This window comes from Nyctereutes procyonoides, unplaced genomic scaffold (genome assembly GCF_905146905.1).
Source record: "Nyctereutes procyonoides isolate TBG_1078 unplaced genomic scaffold, NYPRO_anot_genome, whole genome shotgun sequence".
Lineage (NCBI taxonomy): Eukaryota > Metazoa > Chordata > Mammalia > Carnivora > Canidae > Nyctereutes > Nyctereutes procyonoides.
This window is the reverse complement of record NW_026575135.1, coordinates 62,370,664-62,394,907: the sequence shown is the minus strand read 5'-3', so window position 1 is coordinate 62,394,907 and position 24,244 is coordinate 62,370,664. Positions and strand designations below refer to the sequence as shown.

General features: G+C 35.5%; 2 protein-coding genes across 2 annotated transcripts in view; both read left to right on the top strand.

The window, feature by feature from the left end:
* Positions 1 to 7,745, top strand: part of SRFBP1 (serum response factor binding protein 1) — a 66,978-nt gene extending 59,233 nt beyond the window's left edge. The window contains 1 exon segment of the mRNA XM_055302164.1: positions 2,515 to 7,745. Within this exon segment, the coding sequence (XP_055158139.1) occupies positions 2,515 to 2,699 (185 nt within the window). The 3' untranslated portion in view covers positions 2,700 to 7,745.
* LOC129494628 (uncharacterized) overlaps positions 1 to 24,244 on the top strand; it is a gene marked incomplete at its 5' end in the record, with an annotated part of 613,327 nt that overhangs the window by 78,581 nt on the left and 510,502 nt on the right.

Below are 24,244 nucleotides of genomic sequence, written 5' to 3'. Positions count from 1 at the left end.
AAATTGTGAAGGATCTTGAGGAACTTCCTTATCCATTGTACTTGATGGTTTCTGTGTTCTGGAAAGGTCTGTGTTCCATGGCCAGATATGAAGTGGGCATCTAGTATAATTTCCTTGTGAGTTGCCCCAAGTGACTGGTAGAAATACATGATCCTGAAGACATTTCAAAGTCTAACATTCAAGAGTTTTTCAGCCCAGACATAGGATTTCTTTCACAACACAGATCCCTCAAGAAACAGAGGCTTTCTGATGTCCTGGTTTCTAGTTAATCCATCCATGAGATAATCACCACAGCAACAGTGTTCCCCTAGAGCTAAGTTGTCACACTTACCTTATTTATAAGTTTGAGGCAATTTTTTCCCACCCGCACCATCATTCAGTGTCTGCTGTATTGAGATTTCTCATATTTGGTTGAGAAGGCTCTACTTGACTCTTAACTTTGCTATGGGGCTGAATCTCCAGAGACTTTTACTGCCTAAATTCTTTGTCTCGTGTCTTACCGTTTGAAGTCCAAAGGCTTTTCTAAACCCTAAGTTCCCAAATATCTGGACACTCTGTTCCCTTTAGTTTCTGCTGTGAGCTGGCCAGTTCTTTCCCTCTTCTGTAGTCTGTGGCCAAAGAGCCAGCAGTGTGCTAATTTTTTTATTTGTTCCACCCACTTACCCTGGTGCTGCAAACTCCTTAGGCCTGTAGCCTGCTTCCCAAGTTCTCAGTGGCCACAGTTTTACCCACTTCATTAGCTTAGGAAGCATATGCACTTTTTAACCTTGGGTATCCCATTTCCTTATCAGCTACCACTGAATTACGAAGCCACTGCCAAATATGCATGCTCTTTTACTGGGTGTATCCTCCATCTGAGTACCGCTTTGGTTACAATTTGTAGTAGACTGCTGGCTATCACAAGTAACTACCAAATTGTGGTGATTCATTTCTCATTCATCACCACCTGTGTGCTGCTGGCAGCCCTTTTCCTTCTTGTGCCTCCAGGACCTCTCTGTGTTCACTGGGAGCAGAGAGAGAATTAAAGGATCAAGCATGAGGTTTCTATGGTTAGGCCTTATGTTCATATGCTGTTGGCTGTGACTCAGTTACATGGCCTCATTTAACTATAATCAGGATGGGGAGTGCATCATGCATGTGCCCCTAACATGAAAAGAAAATGAGATTTGGCAAACAAATGGCAGTGTGCCTCAGTGACCTTAGATTCATCAGCAGGATAACTGTAAAGTCCAGACATTGCCATAGTTTCCCTGGGAGGAGACCCAAGCTGCAAGGTTTCCTGTTTTTTGCATAGCTTATATATTTATGCTATTCAGTTTATCAGTTTGTTTACACATATAAATTTTTTTACATAGTTATATAAAATATATATTAGTTTAGAATACTGTCTTATTTAAATCTCATTTTTTATTAAAGTTTCATTTAACATTTAAATTCTCTGTTCTTCATTACTAGAGCCACTCTTAGTATTACTATCAGATTTTTAGACCACATGTGATTTGTACAAGATTTGGGATGTTTTGAATTCTTTGTACAATAATATTTTAGAAATGTGAACCCAAACTGTGTGCATTTGTTTGTATAACATTATGACATTTGCTTCTTAAGAAAATCTTTAGGAGGTTTTTGACAGTAAATGATACCTAACTCGTGGAGGAGAAATTACACCTTCCTAGGAGTACTTTAAAAAAAAAAAAATCCGTATTATATATTTGTCTCCCTTTTTTCCCCCCTGATTCTATAAACATGCACTGATTTGTGTTTTCTGACTGCTATGTCTCCCACACACACTATTTGTTGTTCAAACTAATGTAGTGTAAGTATCTTATAAGAGGCTGTGAAACAACTTGCCACCTCTTAATCTGGTGTTATAATTATATGCTTTGAGAAGAACCTTGTCTTATATTTGAGCAAATTCAGTAATTTATTTTATGATTAATTTTATTTATTGTATAATAATCTTATGTTCAGTAGTATAAGGGAATAGAATCAATTAATAGCCCTTTAAAAACATCCCTCCCATCAACATTGTTAAATCCAGTATCTTAGTAAATCCATGTGAATTTTCTGGCTACATCTGCTCCCTATACAGTAATCACAAACAAATGATATTCCTTTGAAAATATAAGATGCCCTTTTCGGTTTGGGGTTTGGGGGGGAGGGTTGTTTTGTTGGGGGATGGGTTTTGGCCTTCCATGTTGTCTACTTTCTTTCCTTCCTTACTGCCAATGTAACTGAGACAGCACAACATATATTAGGAGACATACAGTAAACATCCGTTTAAAACATTAGAAAAAATAAAAGATTAGAAAGCACGTGTCCCAGAATTGCCTGTTCATATGTATATTTCAATTTCATACTGTTTACCATTGGACTTAGATTTTAAACTGTGATGTATTCCATTGAAGTAAAACTAAATTCCTTCCTTAAATACTGATGTGAGAAAATGAACACTCTGTTGTATGCTGTTTAGGTATCTGGTTATTCCTCACTATTTTTGCTTTTTCCTTCTAGGTTTTCAGCAAAATGAACCTCAACTCAAGAATCTGTTTAATAGGAGCGCGCAAAGAGGATTTGAAAGTTCAAAACAGCAATCACAGCTGCCTCTTCATCCTTCATGGGAAGCAAGCAGGAGGAGAAAAGAACAGCAATCTAAAATTGCTGTGTTTCAGGGGAAAAAAATTACATTTGATGATTGATTAGTACCTCTGTGAACCAGCCCATTATTAAAGTTCTGTTTATATAAGCCTACCATACATCATGTACATACTTAAATTGATTTTTAATAATATACTCACATTATTCCCTCTGAAAGAATTTCAAGATTATAGCTATCTCAGACTTTTTCATTTGTGCTTATTCATGAAGAGTATTTTGCAGGTTTAGCTCTGTGTCTTGCCTTGAAAATAAATTTTGAGAAGATATATTTAAAATAATAATGGAAAATATGAGGAAATTGTAGTTATTTAAAAGAGATCACCTTTCCTAAAAGTTGTCCTTAGCAAAACTAAGATAGTAACTTTTATTATGGGTATAAAGATAATAAATTATACAAATATTTTTATTATACTTGTAATTATTTGTGATCTACTTTTTGACTGTTTTAAAATAGTTTCTAGGGCAGTTTTTGATTTCTGAATCTCAGTTTTTTAGGCAGCATATGTGTTTAAATGTAGTAACACAACCAAAAATTTGTTTTATATCTCACTGCATAGAAATATTTGCTTAAATCAAGAATGTATATAATATGTAGTTGCTTGACCATGAACTTTAATGTAAACATATTTTGTGGAATCATGGATTAGAATTCATAAGGACAAACTCTAAAGGAGGTATGATTAAAGAAGCATTTCCAGATAACTAAGTGTAATGATGAAGTGACTCACTGAGGAAGAAACTACTCTATGGAGTACTGTTATTTCAAAGGAAAATGGAATTTTAGAAATCCTTTCAAATGTTTCACTTCTGCTTCTCTGGAAGAAATTAAAGGTTCTTGGTTAACTAAATAAAGATAACTAAATTCCTTGTTACTGTTAATAGGGAAAGCCCCCTGCTTAGCAGGAATTGATAAGCTCTGGAGAGTCATTTCTATAATTTTTTTAAGCTCTATTAAGAGCTTAAGAATTTAGGTAACTAAAGCAATGGAATTCAAGAGATTGTACAGAAAAAATTGTTTTCTCTGTGCTGAATGCAAAATTTGTTTTTTTCTATTTGTTTAAATTTTTATATTGACATGTCAATTATGCAAAATTGAAATTAATTTCAGTTGAAATTTTAATTATGAAAATTTTGCAGGAAAAATGAAAGAAATAGGTCTCCAAGGCTACCCAGATTTAGCCATACTGAAAGGCTGAGAGCTGTCCTCCAGACTACTAAGTCTGGCCAAGACTTCTTAGCCTACCACAAGGAGTTAGGGTCCAGCTACAGAGTTAGAGGAAAGAGCCCACACAAGACCATACTTACCTCTGACAACAATTGCAGGTTGTGGGGGGGTTAATGGGAGGGGGGTTCCCCAACCATCCTCAGGTTCAAATATTTGCTAGAAAAACTCCCAGAACTTACTGAAGCCTGTTTATACACACATACACACACACACACACTGAAACCTACTGAAAGTTATTTTTTATTACAGGGTAAAGGCACAAATTAGAAACTGTCAAAGGAAGAGATACATAGAACCATATCTGTGAGGATTCTAACAAAGCTAGGTTGTCCCTAGGATGTATTACCATCCTGGCATCAATGTGCATAGAGTATTGCCCATCTAAGAAGCTCACTGAAGCTTTGGTGTGCAGATTCTTTGTTGTGGCTGCAGTACATAAGTGTCATCAGTTGATTGCCTCAGTAATTGTTCCAGATGACTGATACCACATGACCCCAAATCCCCATCCTGGGTTACATGGTTGTCTATTTTAGTGTAGCTAGCTGCTGCCCTAAACAAATGTACTTCTATAGATATTACATAGATTGCCTCCAAGAAGCTAAAGGCAAAGGCAGTTCTCTTTGGGCAAAGCCACGTTGTTTACCATACAATATCCTTCACCCTGGTTTCCCAAATAATAACATTTTACCACATTTGCTTTATCCTCAGCCCTCATCCTCTTACCCCTCCTCCTCATCTTCCTCTTCCTCATCTCTTTTTTCCCTTCTCTCTTTGCTGTTGTTTTTATTGTAACATTCCATATGTCTTCTTATCATGTTCAGATTTTTCTTACTTCCTTGAACATACAGAATATTAGTAGCTGTTTTAAAGCTTTTGTCTGCAATGATTCACCATGTGGGGCAGTTTTACCCTTAGGGAACATTTGGCACTGTCTGCAGATATTTTGTGTCACATCTAGTGGATATAGGCCAGGGATGCTACTAAACATTCTGCATTATATACAACAAAGAATTATCAAGCCCAAAATGTCAGCAGTGCTAATATTGAGAAAGCTTGGCCTACAGCTCATTTGGCTCCAGAGGCATTAACATTCTAAGCACCCTGCTTAATACTTTCTCTACTAGCAAAACTTTGTTATATCTGGTGAGGTGAGAACACAAACTATACCTGGCCCAGTGTAAGTTGCTTCACAAACTCCTTTCTAGTGAAATTTTCCCTGGCCTTGGTATATTCTTCATACACATTGCCCAGTCTTATGCCATAGACTTGAGGGGATCCTTCCAAAGATCTCCAGAGTACTTCTTTCTGTTCATCTCATACTCTCTTGTATTTTTCCTCACAAATTCTAGTCACAGTAGCTTATGTAAACCCTAAACTATGTCTTTTCAGGAAGGCCACTGAGTTACCTGGGATTCCTTCCCCACGTAGTATAGTTTGGAAACTTCATGCAATGAGCTAAAGCACTCAACTGGTTTTCACTCTCTCAGGTATCACTATTGCCGTATTTCTTTTTGCCCATTGTCTGAAAAACCTGTCTGAAAATATGTTTTATTTTATCCAGTGTTCAAGTTACTTAATGTAGAATAGCAAATCTGATTCCCGTGACTACAGAAGTAGGAATCCATTATTTTGATGCTCAAATTGTCCTTAATTTGGCTAATGGGAGCCTACTCAGGCTGTCTTGTGTCTTTTTGCCATCTCCCAGTGAGAAAGATGGTTCCCATTATCCACAGTATACTCATTTCCTCAATCGAGGAACTTAGTTTCACGGTTGCTAACTGATACCTCTGCAAAAATACAAGTCTACTAGCCAAAATTCAGTATATGTTTAGAGTTCTTTTTTGTTTGGCTTAAGGGTATATGGTCTCAAAACTAAGACCTAGGATGATGTCTGCAAAAATGGTGGAGTAAAGATACACAGAAATTATTTTCCCCATAAAAAGTAAGAAAACTATTATCTGAATCAACCACAGATTTATTGCAATCCAAGGAATATTTTTCAAGAAAAAAGTGGATAAATCTTGATAGGAACAGTAATGTTTGTGATATTTTAACTTCTGGTATTTGCATCTTTCACTCCTCAGATCCATGATAGTTTTGAAAACCAACAGCCCACAATTACAGTGAAAACCAGCAGCCTGGCAGCCACTGGAAGAAACAACAGGGTTGGAGCTTCTTTAACAATACATTCACTGAGAATTGTTATTTGACCAGTGTGGTAGTTCCCTGGAAGACCCTACTTGGAAGTCTGTCTTGACTAAGAACTTGCTCAGTGTGAAAGCCTTTTTCCTGATACACTTTTCAAAAACAATCAGAGGTAATTGTTTAACATCACATTTGTACGAGGCAGTGATTAACAGGTGAGGAAAACAAATTTGTCAAAAAGCTTAAAAGGAAATCTGGAGAATTCAGTATCTTTAGGGACTTTGATAAATTCTCATATATTTCTTGAAATCAATCAAGTCATGTGCATGTATAGTGCTGTGTGTATGTTCAGGAAAGAGCTGAGAAAGCCCTAAGCTCTCACTTGTAGCTGACCTAGAGGTTTTGCTCAAGCAGGAAATGAAGGCTCAGGTGGAATTGTCAATTTCTTGACTAAGTGTTGAAGGTGTGCCCCAGCACAGACACACACAAAATCTCTTAGCAAAGTAGAGAAGTATTAATTCCAGGCATTTAAGGAAATATCTGTCTAGTTATTAGTATACCACTAAACTAATGAAGCAGAAACTTTAATGGCCACACACAACAAAGAATATAGATTTCACAAGTTCAAAAAAGTCCACTAAACAAGAAAAGTCCTAGGGAGATGGGAATATCTGATTTTTAGATTTGTACCCTTATATTACCTAAAATGACCAGTTTTCAATAAAACACTATAAAGCATATACAGAAATAAAGTATGCCCTATATGCAGAGGGGAGAAAAGCAAACTACCCAAAGAGGTCTAGACTTTGGATTTTTTCAACAAAGACATTAAATAAGCTATTTTGAGAATATATGCAAAGAATGAAAGGAAACCGTGTTTAAAGAATAAAAGAACTGCCTCACCATTTAGAGAATATCAATAATGAGATAGAAATTATAAAGAAGGGACATAAATTTAGGAATAGAAAAGTACAATAACTGATATGAGCAATTCAGCATAAGTTGTCAACAGCAGAGTGGAGCAGTCAGAAGAAAGATTTGGTGAAACTAAAAATAGATCAGTTGAGATTATCCAGTCTTAGGAACAGGGAAAAGAAAACATGAATGACAACGAACAGATCTCCAGAGACTTGGAAGATACCATCAAGTGTACCAGCATAGGCATAATGAAAGTCTCATATGACCTGCATTTTTACTAATAGCTGTAGACCCTAAAAGAATTAAAAACCTATACCAAAAGAAACTTGACCATGAATGTTCATAGTAGCATTATTCATAATAGCCAAACATAACAAACAAACCATATATCTATCAATTGGTGACTGGACAAGCAATAATGATATATACATGCAATGGAATATTATTCAGCCAAAAAAGGAATGAAGTATTGATATGTAGTATGACAAGAACGAACTTAGAAAAGATTAGGTTAATAAAGAAGCCAAATACAAAATATGATTTCACTTATATGAAATCTCCAGAATAGGTAAATCCATAGAGACCGATTAGTAAATCAGTGATTGCTAAGTATGAGGGAAGGGAGGAAGAGTGACTGCTAATGATATGGATGGCATTCTTTTTTGGATTGATGAATGTGTTCTGGAATTGGATGGTAATGTTGGTGAACAAACAAAAATCCACTAAATTATGTACTTTAAAAGGGTGAATATTATGGTATGTGAATTATATATCAATTTTTAGAGTAATAAAAAGTGACCTTGGGTTAGTACATTTTCCCTGCCTTCCTTTCATGTAGTACTTCATTTGAAATTCACTTTAATTCACATTTCTGATATGTTATGTAAAGCATTTTTCTTCCATCCTTGGTAATTTTATTTACATCTTTTTCTTTATGTGTGTGAAATGTGAACATTATTCCATAAGGCAGAGCTGGACAAAATGATATACTTTGAGAGGCAGCAAATCCTGCTTTCAATTATTTCTTTTTTTTTATCTCATTCCCACCCATCCCCTGTAGATAATCCATCCCATTAGTCCCTGGCATATGCTTTCTGTGTCTCTGTTTGCACAGATGGATAAATGTATATATATTTATATCCCACACTTACTGCAAAAATTAACATTCTTAGATGATATTTATAAACTTTACTTTTTTTTCAAGGCACATGGATGGCTCCATTGGTTGAACATCTGACTTTTGATTTCACCTCAGGTCATGATCTCAGGATCATGGGAATGGAGCCCTGCATCAGGCTGCACACTGAGCTTGGAGCCTGCTTAAGATTCTCTTTCCCCCTCTCATTCAGCACCTCACCCTCACTGTGTTCTCTCTCTCTCTGTTTCTCAAAAAAAAAAAAACAAAAAAAAAAAAAAAAAACACTTTTTCATTTAAAACTATATCCCAGAAATCACTGCACAGTTGTCCATAAAGATTTTCCTCATTTAAAACAAACAACAAAAAACTTTCTAGTACCCCATTAGGTAGACCCGCCAATTTATTCAGCCATTCACCTGTGTCTAGACATACAAATTACTTTCCATATCTTACAATTACAAAAAATATTGCAAAGAAACTATGAACAACAGTATGTGTTATCATATTATTGAAGTTATATCCTTGGGGATAAGTTCCCAGAGTAAGAATGTTAAGCCAAAAGGTAAGTGCATATGTAATTTTGCTTGAAACATGCCAAATTTTCCACCATGAAACTTGTGCTAAACACCAGCAACCTGAGTCCTGTTTTCCCACAACCTTTCCAATACAGTAAGGTGTTCTATATTTTGAATTCTGTACACTGGATAGGTGAAAAATGTTACCTCGGGGTAGTTTTACTATCCACTTTTCTTATTAGGGGCATTGTGTAATACTTTTTAAAAATTCTTAAGTGCCTTTTTCATATGGATTTTTGTGAATTTTTTCATGTCTTGCCCATTTTTCCACAGGTGAATTGTGGTTTTTTGTTTTTGTTTTTGTTTTTTTACTTTTTCCCCATAATTTTTAAGGTTTACTTATACATTGCATATACTATACCTTTAACTGTTACGTGTGTTACAAATATTTTTTCCCAATTTGTCAGTTGTCTTGATTTTGTTTTATTAACTTTTATCACACTGTTTTTCTGTCACTTACCATATATAGTCAGATGCTTCTGGTTTTTTCCTTTGTATTTCATTTTTGCATATGAATTTGAAATCATAGTTAGAAAATCTTTCCCTACTATTGTTTGCTTTCTACTTGATCTGACATCAGTGTTGCTATCCTTGCTTTTTTAGTGTTCCTATTTGCGTGGGATACATTTGACCATCCCTTTATTTTTAGCCTTTCTGAATCAGTCTGTTTTAGGTATGTTTCTTGAATAGAGTATATGGTTAGAACTTTATGAGCCAAATTGAAAATCTTTCCATTTAACTGACAGATTCGACCCTTGCACATTTGTTGATAAAGTGAATATGTTTGCTTTCAATTCTGTTGGATTATCTATGCTGTAATTATTGCATTTATTATATTTACTGTTTCTCTTCAAACTGTATTTGCCATGCTGTCTTTGTAAAAAAAAAAAAAGTTTAAATTTGGTGTGTAGGAAAGTTAATATTTCTGTTCTAATGGTTTTACCATATTTGATGCCCATTGTCCTTGATTTTTTTTACTTTTTAATGACATTCTCATTCACCTAAATTACATTTTTTAAAAGTTTTTTTATTTATTAGAGAGAGAGCACACAAGTGGGGGAAGGGGCAGAGGGAGAGAATCTTAAAGCAGAGTCTCCACAGCATGGAGCCCAAGGCTGGGCAACATCCCACAACCCATGAGATCATGACCTGAGCTGAAACCAAGAGTTGGATGCTCAGCCAACTGAGCCACCCAAGCAGCCTTCACCTAAGCCTTTTTTTTTTTTTCATTCTTTTTTACATTGAATGAGTTCATTCTACGTCTCTCGTTTCATTGAGTTTATTCTCCTCCCATTTTTTAGTTCCATTATTTTATTTTTACTTTATTGGAACATAGAACACATAAAGAGCAGGTTACCTAACATTGTTCTCTCCTTTGTCTGCACCTTAGTTTCCATCTTAGATTTTCAATGAAGTATCTATTAAAGCTGAATTGCTTAAGTCTTCCCAGTCATTTTTTTGCTTGAATGAGGTTTATTCTCTTGTAGATTCCTCAAAAAAGAACTCATGGAGAGAGTTCTTTGAGTTCTTGATGTTCAACTTCTTTTCTAAGATGTTTCTAAGTCTCTAAGTATATTTTCATACTTAAGAGACTATGGGTGGATCCAGTGATGTTGTTGCTGTTCTTTGTGGCAGCTGAACTCTTCATTGTACCTTTGGTGCACATCTCCTTTGGAAGACTTTCTTGCCCCTCCCCAAGTTAGGAGATCTGTCACATAGGACAGGATAGCTTCCTTACCTTTCCCAGCGATATAGTTTTTGGATTTTTGTGAGTTGTTTGTTTCCATTTACCCTTTTCCAAGCCACAATGAGAATTTAAATGTGCCCACTTGACAGTGTTTGATGACCTTACAGTGATCTAGAGTGACAGGCTTTTTTTCAGTAGGGAACAAGAGCCCTCGTAGGTACTTGTGTCTCCTGCAGCACTAACGTCTCCTTTCAGGTGTGTACCATCAATGAAAACTTTATCTCTGCTCTGTCCCCCATCTGTCTCCTGAATGCCCAGTGTAGGCCCATGGAGCCCCCATACTCTCTAAAGTTCCTGACATAGTTCTTCTCTTTTTTCCTCTACTACTTTTTATACGTTTATGTTATATCTACCCTTTAATCTATTTGGAACTTGCCCTATATACTCTGACAGACTGGCAAACTTAATTCAATTAATACACAACCAATCTATATTTCTCAGCATCACTTGAAGTTAGATTGGGGTTCTGTGACTAAGAATTTTTTAGTGGAATGTGGGTGAAAATGCTGTTAACTACTTCCAAGTCTAGCTCATAAAATCCTCTCTATCATCCACTCTTCTTGTGTCCCTTGGCTGGATGTCAATTTCCAGCAAGCCATCTTCTTAAGATGTAGGAGTAACCATCAGCCTGGGAACCTAAATAACCATGAGAATCATTGTCATCTACATATTCCTTCACTTGAACCAATTGGATTTAAGTTATCATAACAAACACCTATCATGTTAAACCAATGAAAATTAGGGATTTTTTTTTAGAGGTGTTATTACTCTGATTCAGAAATTGGTGATGGAAAGAGGATGATACTGTAAAAATAAATCCATAGTACATGGCATTCATTGGTCCAGCAGTCAATCAAGATGAAAACTAATATCCAATATTATAAAATGAGATTTGTGTAATGCAGTGATGAAAGAGGTTTTAAAAAGTTCACTTGCAAATACTTGGATTGTGAACCACATGTCCTTGGACCCATAGCTCTAGGGAAAGGCTAGAAAATATAATGTTGGTAGTGAGTGTTGACTCTTACTACCTGCATTTATCAAGATAATAAAAGAAGAGATGGGATATGACAAGAATTTTTTACCTTGCAAGTATAAAAAAAACAAAAAAGGATGGAAAAACCATTTCTTCTAGTCCTAAGTGATAAGAGATTATGCACATTATGACTTCTGGCTCCAGCACAGATCTGAGTAAAATTGTGGTATTTCCTCCTAAACAAGATTTCTTTAAGATAAGGAGCAAAGGACAAAAAAATAAGTCAACCTTGAGAATTATATTTAGGAAATAACTTTGGGAGATGCTATTAGCATATGTAGCTGAAGAGATACCTTTCTCTCAAAAGCAAACATCTGCTTATTTATAATGCAAAAAAAAAAATCACAAGCCTTTTCTTTAGCAGCTTTTGGATGTTCTGTCATTAGAAGTATTTGGGGGCTCCTAAACTTGCTCAGGGGGAATATGGATTGCAAAAGTTTAAAAGTCTCTGAGGAGGGTCATTCTCCATTATTTATATTTCAAATGTGCTAATGGACAAAACAGCTGCTAAAGAGTAGATCCAGAGCTATGAAGAACATTGAATAAGTAGTTCCTCCCAGGTAGCAAAGTTGAAATCAAGGATATATTCTTACTGCCAGGTTAAAAGGACCTCAAAATTCCTGCCGGAAGCTTATCATAACTATTATAGACCAGTGCCTTCCACATGTTTCTTTACTAGGTACAGTTTATTACAAATTTTATCCCTGCTTGACTATAATATGTTGGGCCAGGTGGCAGTAGGAAGACTTCTATGACTTGTGTTGTTTGTGCAAGTATCACTGAATATCAAGGAACTATATCCAGAACTGATGGAAAAAACCATGTTATCACTCAGAGTTTGGACTTGAAGCTGGTTACAATAACTGGATGGAATTTGGGGTTTTCTCACTTGGCGAGTAAAGAAGTATGCTCTACTTATAGTAGGATACTTGGTAACCAGAAAGATGTACTGTACTAGATATTAGCTGAGTGCTCACTTCGTCTGTTTCTTCTTTCCCTCAGGTACATGGCTGATACCTAACTTAGTTTGCCAGCCTCCTTGCAATTAGGCAAATGCTAGCCAATGGAATATGGGTAAAATGATTACATGATCACCTCCCCACAAAATGTTCTAAGCCATCTTCCACATTTCTTCCCTTGTTTTCCAGCAGGATGTTGACATCCTGGGCTCCCTTGCAAGACATCTTTTGAAGATGAAGTTTCTGTCAGCCAGAGTCCTTGCGAGATTGCGTGGAGAAGATCCCCTCAACCCATCCCACCACCTGTTGAGCTTTACATGAGCAAGAAGTGAGTATTCGGTTATATCATTGAAATTTAGGATGGTTATCTGTTACTGAGCTAGGGTTATTTTAATACATGTATGATATGTGGTGGTGAGCTACCTATTTTATTTTTTCCAGTATGTATATTGTGCTAATACTACTTTTGAGTAGTTGGGTCATCCTTTCTCTACTAATTTGAAATGTCACCATGTAACCACAGGGATGTTCCTAGGTTCTTTTTTCCTCTATTTCAATGATCCAGTATAACATTCTCAATTATTATAGCTGATGAATGGACAAAAAAGATATAGTAGAATATTACTGATCCATAAAAAATAATAAAATCCTGTGATTTGCAATGACACGGATGGAGGCAGAGAGTATTACACTAAGCACAGTAAGTCAATCAGAAAAAGACAAATACTACATGATTTCACTCCTAAGTGGAATTTAAGAAACAAATGATCATAGGGGGAAAAGAGCGAGACACACATACCAAGAAGCAGACTCTTAATAATAGAGAACAAACTGATGGTTATCAGAGAGGAGGTGGGTGGGAGATGGGCTAGATGGGTGATGGGTGTTAAAAAGGGCACTTGTTAGGATGAGCACTGAGTGTTAGATGTAAGTGATGGATCACTAAATTCTATACCTGAAACTAATATTACACTGCATGTTAACTAACTGGAATTCAAATAAACCCAATAAATAAATAAATAATCAATCAATCAACCAGGCAAGCAAGCTTTATATTTTCCTTGGATACCCAGTAGCCTGGTTTACTTATAAGTCTTTTTTTTTTTTTTTCAAAATTTTCTTGGCTATTCTTAGGTCTTTTCTTTATAAACAGATTTTAAAATTGGCTAGCAAATTTTTAAAAATATGTTGGAATATTGATTTTGGTTACTTTGAGAAATTATTTGTGACCTGGGAAGTACTTGTTTCTCTCACCAAGTTGCATAGAATGATAGGTCTGCTTCCATGAATAGGCCTAAATTTTAGAATTGTAGAAGAAATGATACATACAGGAGCATGTTCAGTAGCCTAAGTATGACGTCATTGTGCAGAAATTAAGTAGCCTTAAGTAAGACTCTGGAATGTTGTTTGTACTTTGGACATGTGTTTCTCTTCAAGGGAAAACTTGTTTTGAAAGAAAGTCATTCTCCATGTTGTTTTCAGGATTAAATTAAAAGGATGTTTTTTAGTAAAGACAGCCAAAATTTAGAGGGTGAGTGAAGGAAGGAGGGTTATTTGTATTTATTTTTAAACTAAGCATGGTATAAAAATTCAGTCTTTGGCTTAACTCTCCCTATTATGGACAAAAGTTCATAGTCCTCACATATACCAACAACAACCAATGTATTTTATGTATAAAATAGATGTGGACTAGTTCTGATCTTTTTTTTTTTTTTTTTTTTTTTTTTTAGCATTGGCACCCTTGTAATAAAGGAGAGGTTTTTCGGGCCTTATCAAATGTTTAAAGATTTTGTAAGCACTATAATCATACTATTAGTGCATAGAATTTATTTAGTATTTAAATTCATGCTGCCCACTTTGATATCCGCATTGCTCCATACTTCAGCTTCATAGGTCTCTGCTCAAATGTCTTTCTGTCAGGGTGAGCAAGGAAAGCTTCTCTGACCTCCCTTCAAAAACATTAGCTGGTTATTCCTTCCTCCTTGCTTGGTTTTTCTTCTTTGACATTCACTACCTGACATATATTTATATAGCTATATCAGCCTTCCCATCTAAAATATAAGCTTTGTGAATGCAGAGACTCGGTTTCCTTCTCTGCCATGTCCCAGACTTTGAACACTGCTTAGTGTATAGTAGGTGCTCAGGTAAATATTTGCCTTTTGAATACATATGCTACAAATATTTGAATAAGTGTTAGTTTGAATAAATAATCATGGATATATATAAGTTTTCTCAGTTTATTAATGACTCCTATAATTGAATAGCTCCAGCTCCCAGTTAGGAATCTCTTAGAATAATCCTAGTGAGAGACAGGATGGCTTGGACTTGGGTAGCAGTGGAGAATAAGAATGGGAAAGAAGGTAATGTCTGATTATAGAGGAGAAGGTATGAATTCATCTTCTATGAATAACTGAAGTAAGAAACTGGTATGAGTCCTGGACAGCATCGGAAGCCCATTCAGAGTTCATTGTCATTAATTTAAAGTGAGAGCAGTCAGCACAGCCATCTGAATTTTCTTTTCTGGGACCTGTTTTTTGGTCATATTTATTTGGGGCTCTTAGTATTTTTGTTACTGACTTGTAGGAGCTCTTCGTACATTAGGGCAACAAGCCCTTTGCCTACAATGATTTGCAGAAATTTTCATTTTATCATTTGTATTTTGACTTTGTTAGATTTTTCTCCCAAACAGAATATTTTATTTTATTCATGTTATAAATTATATCTGATCTTTAACCTTCTAAATGAATATGGTGGGCATATGTAAAGACTGTGAATGTTTGTATATCATCAGTTTCCTCAAGCACATTATCAAATTCTCATCGTTTTTAATAGTTACTCCATTATTTCTCTTCCATTTTTCCAGGTTTAGGATTATATCATCTTCATAAAGTGATCATTTACTTGCTCTTAATTTTTATAACTCTCTTTCTCTTACCTAATTAGAATGGCCACTATCTCCAGTACAACATAAAAAAAAAAAAAATAGCACCTGCTGTCTATTCCTGACATTAATAGTACTACTTCTGGTGCTTCCCCTTAAGCAGGAAGCTGACTTGCAGATGTAGGTAGATATGCTTTATGATATATTAAGATCTATCCCTCTTACTTAGGTATATTTTTGTAATCCAAGAATAGATGTAGAATTTTATCAAATACCTTTTAAGCATTTGTGAAAATGACCTATGTGATTTTTCTCTTTTGTTCTTCAAAGATTTTGTGGAATAACTCTGAAAAAATATGATAGCTTCTTGCATTTTGATAACTTTCTCTGTCTTTTCTGTATTAATTCATTTAGATTTTCACCCAAACTCTCTCTCTATATATATATAATATATATAATGTATATATAACATATATATCATATATATCATTTTAATAACCATTTCATTCATGATATATTTTTATTTGCAATGTGAAACAATGTAATCTCTTGACTCTTAAAATTACATCTGCAAGTTTAGGGTGTTTCACCTTCAACTTTTAGAAGTAGAAAAGTCAGTTATTTTACCAGTGAAATGGGTTTACTGGGGAATAACAGAAGAATTACAATTCAGGACACCCAAGCTATGGCAAACCATAGGCAAGTCCAGAGATGAAAGGAGAGGGATGTTACTTTACAGAGAAAGGGAGAAATTTGGGAGGGCCTGCTTTGTATACAAGTTCATTAGAGGAAAGTGAGAATTCAGGGTGGTGATGGCTTCTCACTGACTGAATTACTGTGTGAACTTGTTACTGGGTAAAGAGAAATCCTTCCTTCCTCCTGCTAGAGCAATAAAGTAGGTTTCTTCCTGTGGGAAATGCAAGGTAGGTCTCCTGTTGGGAGTTTGCAATTGAGGACAAGTGGTAGAGCATGAGAGCTCCCCCTTCTGTCCTGCATCTTAAATGAGGTTTCTTTTATTCATTTGCATAAATTTTTTTCTCTTATTTTGCATATTTACACTTTTTTTTTTAGATTACATAGTTAATGATGCATCTCAGTAAGACACATAGTTTTTCCTTTGTGTTCTCTTTTAACCATATCCCATAGATTCAGATACATTGTGAATTCTATGATACTGGTTTTCTCTCTTTCTACCTTTTAGTCAGTTGCATTTCAAATGATTTTCCTATTTTCCTTCTCTGCTATTTTGGAATTTCTTTTGGCAATTACCCCTTAAATTTTAAAGTGAACATTTTCTTAAAATATAAATTAATTTCAGTAAGTCTTCCTGACAACACATAGACTTCATGCCTCTCAATTCACTATTTTATCTTTCATGCATTTGTGTCAAATATCTTAGTTCTGCTGTTTAATTTTATCTCCAAATTAGACAGTTTCATTACTGTTTTATACAGTGTTTACATAGATCTCCTCACATGCTCCTTTGTTCATCAATTTTTCTTTGTTTCTGACCGTATTTCTGATATAATTTTCCTACTTCTGAAATACATTTTTTAACATTGTATTATTGAAGATCTGTTAGTGGTATACTTTTTAAATCTTTGTCAGAATAATATCTTTATTTTAATCTCAGGCTCAAATGATAATCTAGTAGGGTAACTAAACTTGAATAATTATTTTCTTCTATTACTGTGAAAATATATCATTGTTCTCTGACTTAATTTCCATTGAAAAGCTGGCTGTCAATCACATTGTCATTCTTTCTGAGCAACTTCTATGTTGGTGATTTTTTAAATAATATGAAGTAATTGTATTTTTTAATAGAGGTTACCTTTATACTTGTATATACTGTACTTAATATTCTATTGCATTAGAGCAGGTATCCTCAAACATTTTCTGCAACAGGCAAGACAGTGAATATTCTAGGCTTTCCAGATTATCTCTGGCAGCTTCTTGACTTAGTGTTATAGCACAAAAACAGCCATAGATAATATGTAAACAAGCAGCTGTGTTCATTAAACTTTATCTACCAAAACAGATGGTGTGCCTGATTTCACCATTGGTTCTTATGTGTTGACCCCTGCTTTAGACAGTCTGTTCTGAATAATGATTAAATTTTTTTCTCCCTATTTCTCAGGGCACCTGGGTGACTCAGCGGTTGAGCATCTGCCTTTGGCTCAGGTCATGATCCCAGGGTCCTGGGATCTAGTCCCACATTGGGCTCCCCACAGAGAGCCTGCTTCTCCTTCTGCCTGTCTCTCTAGCTCTCTCTCTGTGTCTCTCATGAATAAATAAATAAAATCTTTAAAAAGATAATAAATTAACCTATTTCTTCTTCCTCTCAATATTCTTTCCTCAAATGCCAAATATTAGCTTAGGGTTTATCTTCATAGTAATAAAGCTAAAAATAGGCAGATGGATATATCTATCAACTTTAAATTACATATTTTGACCGGAGCTATAAAAATATAAGAAGTAGCAAACTTACCTTTTGTTTTCCATCCCTTCTCAATTCTTAATTGTGCCATTTTAACCTTGACATTCTGTTTTGTCTCCCTTATCCTTGTCAGTCAGGTGACTCTTTGAAGGTCATGCAGCAAATAAGTGGTCAAAGGCAGGATACCAGTGAACCCTTTGACAGTGAACTTAGCTGGCCATGTTGTTAACAACTACATCATGCTACCATGTTTTTTCCAAAACCTAGCTAATCTTCATACTAAACCAAACAAAAATTATAGGGGTGGTAAAAGGAGCCAAATCACTTATAAATGTGCTTCTGAAGATGTCATTTTTGCAAACCATATTCTCTGTATTTTTAAAGTTGTTCAGCATTACCATGGTTAATTACATTTTAGGAACAGAATTTGATCATAATAAACATCACTCCCATGAGACCAATATAAGTAAATCTTTTTTCACCCCAATAAGAAACTTGAAGACTCAATCTATCCATTGCTAAGCAAAGCATTCAAAAAATCTAAGAATAGCAGGCTAACTCCTAAACATGAAAATGGATATCTTAGACTAATAGCCAACATTGTATCTAATGAAGAAATATTAAAAGTTAGAAACAAAAACAAGTTAGAAACAATACTTGCTCTTGTTATTACATCATTAGTACATTTTTACTTAACAGAGGGCTGAAAGTTGAAGCCATTACAGTTTGAAACAAAAGAATTGTGGCAGGTATAACCAACTGGAAAGAAGGAAAATTAACATTGTTTTTTACCACTACCTAAAAGGTAGGGAGGTTCCCCATTGATTTTATTCAGTTCCAGTTTGTGATTACAGTAAGAGTTTTGTTTGATTTGCTCTTTCAGTGCCACCATCTTCTCATAAAAGATCCAAGTTCCCTTATCCTTTCTTTCAGGAGAAACCACAAGTGTCCAGGGTTTGTGAGGTTATCCATAGGTGAAAAATCAGAAAACCTTTCACTCTGTTCCCTGAACCTCTGAAGGTTTTTGTCCTTTGTCCTTCTAACCATTTCCTTCTCCATTTTGACTTCCCACTCTACTCTGTGTCTTTCTTTTTTCCAATTCCAGTTTTATTTGTTCTTTTGGGATCAGAGAAAACAGCCCTCCAAGTATGCCTATAAGAACTCACCTGGCATTTTAGGTCTACATTTTTTTAAAATCTTGGTTCCTGAGTGAATGTGAACTGAGACTAGAGTGATGACCCCCTGAGTGTAAGAGAGAGAAAGAAGAGAGAATGAGAAATACCCCTAAATACCACAAAATAAACACTAAGACGTGGTTTTGCCACATTTGCACATAGGATTCTTTGACAAAGCACTCAGTGAATATTAGCTATTAATACTTGAAAAACTCATCTGGATGCCGAGTAATCATTTCTAACCCTACTTAGTCTTTTAGTAATTGCTTATAATTAAATTTTTATGGTGAAAGTGTCTTTTAATCCATCTAGAGTGGGACCAGGAGCTATCTATTGTTTGGTGTTGGACACCATGATTAACAGGGTTATGTGAGGGAGGTATTACCCCAAGAGGAGTTATGGTGCTCATTTCTTTTAAAAAGCAGGACACAAGGTGCTAGCCAAGATAGAGTAGCTGTCCACTGGAAGTCTAGTAAGAGAGCATGCATATGTGTGAATATACAAAGAAGGTGTTTACCTTAAGAGGTAAAGCTCCTGTGTATCCAAAGGGCAAGTACTTTACATCTCAGGGGAACAAAAGGTCTAAGGGGAATAGTCAATTGTCAAGTTTGACTAGAAGGGAAATGCACAAAAATGGTAGGGTATAAAACCGATGAAGTTGGTAAAGGGGCCAGATAAAGGCAAGCATCAAATATTGTTAGGGTTCTTGAGATTTATTTTACAGGAACTTGAGAGACCAAATTTGAAATTGAAAAGTCTGAGGAAGAAGAAAGCTATGTAGTTGTGTAGAGATTTAAAGTATGTAATATATCTACCTTGCCAAATGTCCTTAGCTTTCTTGTGTTTCCAGTAATCTCTTTGAAAATGTTCTAGGTCAGAGTTTTCCCATGATATTTCAAATCAACAGATCATTTGTGTAAGGCTAAAATTACACTTGACAGTAATGGAGGAAAAATACACACACATGATAAAAACAGCTCCAAAAACAACGTTTTGGCTTTTCTTGTGAAAGAGCACAGCACCTTAAGTGTCTTTTATAAGATTCCAAAATTATCTCAAATTACTAAAAGGAGGGAGAAAAAAGAAAGGTCAGTTATCAAGTTTCATTTTAAATGTTATTTAATTCAATAAAATACGTTAATGAAAGAAACAAGTAGTTCATTCCAAATGAAAAACCATATATGCCATTATGGAATACTCTCAGCTCTTCAAAAAAAAAAAAATAGTGATTCTGATAATTTGAGAGTGGATCTGACCGTGATCATTAATGGCTGCTAAAATGAGTAGGTGGGAAGATGTAGCTGGGAAATTTTACAGTGGATGGATCAGATGGACAACCCTGAACCCACTGATCAATCTTCACATAACAAAAAGATAGCTGGAGACATCTTGGTATGAAAGACGTACCATCACCTAGCAAGTCTTCATGCTCTCCTGTATCAAACCTAACCTATATCTAGTTAAGCCTCTAGGTTCGAGTTTAAGGAACAGAGGAGTGGATTAAATGATACCACCAGGATATAGTCTCCAAAATCTAGAATATGGAAAATTCTGAAACAACAGGTATCCTATAAAAATCCCTATTTTTCATACACATTAATAGCAAGTAAAGGAAAAATGATAAAAGGAAAATCTATATTATAAAGCAACTGAAAACACATAATAACCAAATTCAATGTGTGGTCCTTGTTTGATCGTAATTGAAATGAACCAACTAAAAAAATAAAGTTATGAAACACTTTCTGAAGTATGAATACTAATTAGATTTTTGCTGATATTAAAGAACAGTGGTTCTTAGTGGTTAGTTACCTCAGTGAATATTATTGATTGATGATCACCAACTTAAATGATTTAAGTGGAAATAGGATGAAAATATTGATTTTGAGTAAAGATCCAAAATATTCTGATAGGGTAAAGTACCAGTCTTGGATTTTTTTTTCCCCCCCGGATTCAAATGAGACCAGTGTCTGAGGTTAAAGCATTCATGCTGGCCTCTTGTTGATCACTGAGAAAGAATCCCTGGGGATCCCCTGAAGCTAAATTGTGAAATCCTGTGCATGAGGACAGAGAAAAGAAGACTATGTCATTTTTTTTTCCACAGCCCTAATACCCAGAGTATTCTCCTGAGAAAATTGGGGATGTGGGAGCAGGGAATAAAGCTATGTGTGCTTCACTCCTGATGAGCCTTCTCAAACCCTGAAACAATAACAGGATAACTCCCTGGGGACTAAAAGACATCCCTGGTCAGCCTGAATCTTGGGTACAATTTTGGCTTGATAGGGTATTTTCCAGATAGCAGGTTGCCTAAATTAGGGAAGAAGCCACCACATGTGTATATTTTTTTCCCATCCCTCTGATCTCATCTCCTTAGATCTCTGATCTGCCAAGAAAATTTGGCCAAGTCACCAATGCTCTTGGACTCAGGTTCAGACACCTCTGGAATGAGTTGCGTATCTGTACACCACCCCCGCCTCACCCCAGTGTCAACTGCAAGTCAGTTTTCTATACCCTGGATTTAAAAGAATGGTGTAAGCAATAGAATACTGAGAGATGGATGAGCATAGCTGACTGCTAGTTACTTTCACCCAAGGTTCTCATTACCACTTCAGGTGTTCCAGAATACTGGGATTGTGTTGTGTTTTTTTCTCTGAGTTTTCCCTCTGTCTTTTTTCTACGATTGAACTATAAAGCATGGGTATACCATGCTACAGAGACTGTAAGTGTGTAAAGCACAATGTAAGTAACAGAAATAAAGAGTGCAATGCCCCCTCTTCTAGGTATCCCTGCCAGAGAGAGCCTCTCATGGATGCTCAAAAATTAACAACAGGATAGAAGCATGGGGGAGGAGTTGACAGAAATGGGTAACACCTGGACAAACAGAACCTTAAAACAATGCCTTTTCTCTTGTTCTTTTCTCTTTTTCTCTCTGGGTTGATCCTTGTATTTGGATAAGCAAGAACTAAAGTCTTCTTACCAGTAAGGATGAGCTTCCATTCTGAAATGTCCTACTAAGACTTCATGACACAGTAAAGGTGGGTTGAGAGTGAGCCGGCTGTTTAGCCCTGCCAGTAGGGGAGGCATAGCACTGAAAGGGAGAGCAGGATGGCACTACTTTCTGGAGGAAAAATCAGCCGTTTGATACTGATAATATGGGGTTTTCTTCACAGAAATCAGTTAAATGAGTAGCTGGAAGGAAAGGTCATGAGTTGGACTATATAGACATTGATTTTGTTCAACTTTTTGTTAAACATAAATAGGGTGGCTTGCTGGCTCCCAGTAATCCTCTCATTGACAATGCCCATAATAATTCAATCCCTACTGCTAGAGTAATCATTTTCTTTTCCCTCTCTTTCCTTACACGCCCACCCAAAAAGCCAAAATGCAGCTATTGTTTGGATAGGGGCAGCCATTCTCTTACCTGACCGTGTGTCCTTGACTTTGATGATTGAGTAAGAAAAACACCTGACTCAATCTAGACCTATCTTAATATCCATATTACTGGGTCTGAGTTTGGCACATGACTGAGTCTGAGACTATGAAATGTCATCCTGTAGAATTTCAAACTTGAGCTATAGATTAATGCTGTTTTCTTTCTGATCAATAAGCCAGGTAGATGAGCACCCTGATCTTTTTGCTGATCTGTAAGCAACAAGGTTTTCCATTTTCATGGAGAAACTAAACCAAGAGAATGAAGCTGACACACAAATAAACAGAGGAAAGGCAGTAAGAATGTGACCTTGATGGTATTTGATTTCTGATTACAATGGCTCCTTACCTGAACTTTGCCCTTCCTCTTTTTGGTTACATGAGCCTACGAATTCCTTTTTGGACTAAGCAAGTTTAAGATATATATCTGTTACCAGAAACCAAAAAGCCCTAAAACAAAAATGAAGTGATCACAACTACCAGATTGTTGATATATCCATGAATGTTAGCTCCAGCAGCAACCCAACTGTAGATTGCTATAAGTTTTTTTCCCTAATCCCATCCCTCTAAAAAAAATAATGTCATTGTAGTAACTAAAAATGATTGACTCTGATGCTTTCTGCCTAACAGTGGTAAAATTAACCTGTTTGCAAATGACTGGTTGCAGTATCGATAATAATATTGGCTTCAAATTTGTCAGGCTCCAAATTTCTGCATTATCTCAATAAAGATAAGTGTAATGAAGATTCAATATTATTTGAATCATTTGCTACAAGGAATTGTTTCTTACCAGTCTCTGTCATTACATCTGTCCTTAATCCTTGTTACATACAGTTGTCATGAAGTCCAGTTTGACCAGTTTAAGAAATTGGGAACTAGTGATGTTCTCCTTCTAACAGTGAGGGCATATCCTTGGTCATTGTATTGATGATTCACCTTTTGGTCTGTGGCTTTATATTTTTTTTTCTGTCTCCAAATTTGGTGCCTATTACTCATAGTTAAGTAGCAAGTTCTTGGCAGCAAATTATAAATATATGCACATATCCTTCCAAGTCATTCATTTTGAGTCCTGTTTTTCCCTGCCCACTATGAGAATTTCAAAGATTTACTTGAAATTTACTTAAATTATGCTGTTACATGTAACATAAAATCATTTCAGTTATATGAAATGAATGAACCATGAAGAAAATGATTCACTCTGAATGTTATAAACAAGTATCTAGGAGAGGAGAGATTTTAATAGGGATTAAATAAAGCATTCAAGTTATCAGATAGGAAAGATCTATATTTCCTTCTAAAACAACATGGTTTAGAGACTAATGATTGTTTCCTCTGAAGGGATCCTATTTAACCATTAGGTTAGGTTTTTTATAAAGCAAGGCAAGTGGTAAATTAGTGGGTTTTAGGTGTTTCTGTGTCCCATAGGCCAAATACTTCCACTTCTTCTATTTGTTTTAATTAATTTCTAAATTACCTCATTTTTATGAACTGGTTATTACTTACTATGTCAAATCCCAAATCTTCCAAGATTAGTGGTTTAACAGAATAGCAGGTGTTACTTAAAAAAAAAAAAAAAAAAAAAAAAAAAAGATTTCTGTTGCAAATCAAGTTTAAGAAACACTGTATAACACAAAGTGGCTTCTTTACTGCAAGTTTTCTGAGATTCTTTAACATGGTAATATGTACCGGGAATCTCCACCATAGTGATAACATCTTCCATACTACTTCTTCTATGGGATTCTTTCTGAGTAACGTGTCTTGTGAAAACTGGAATTCCTCTACATGTGCTTTAAGTGATTATTCAACCTCTGTATTAATCCTCTGCTAATAGCAATGGCAAGTATTAGAAATATTAATAAGTAACATGAGGCAGTCACATTTTCTGAGAAGGAAAGATCCTCCCTCCCCTGTCTTTGCTTCATGA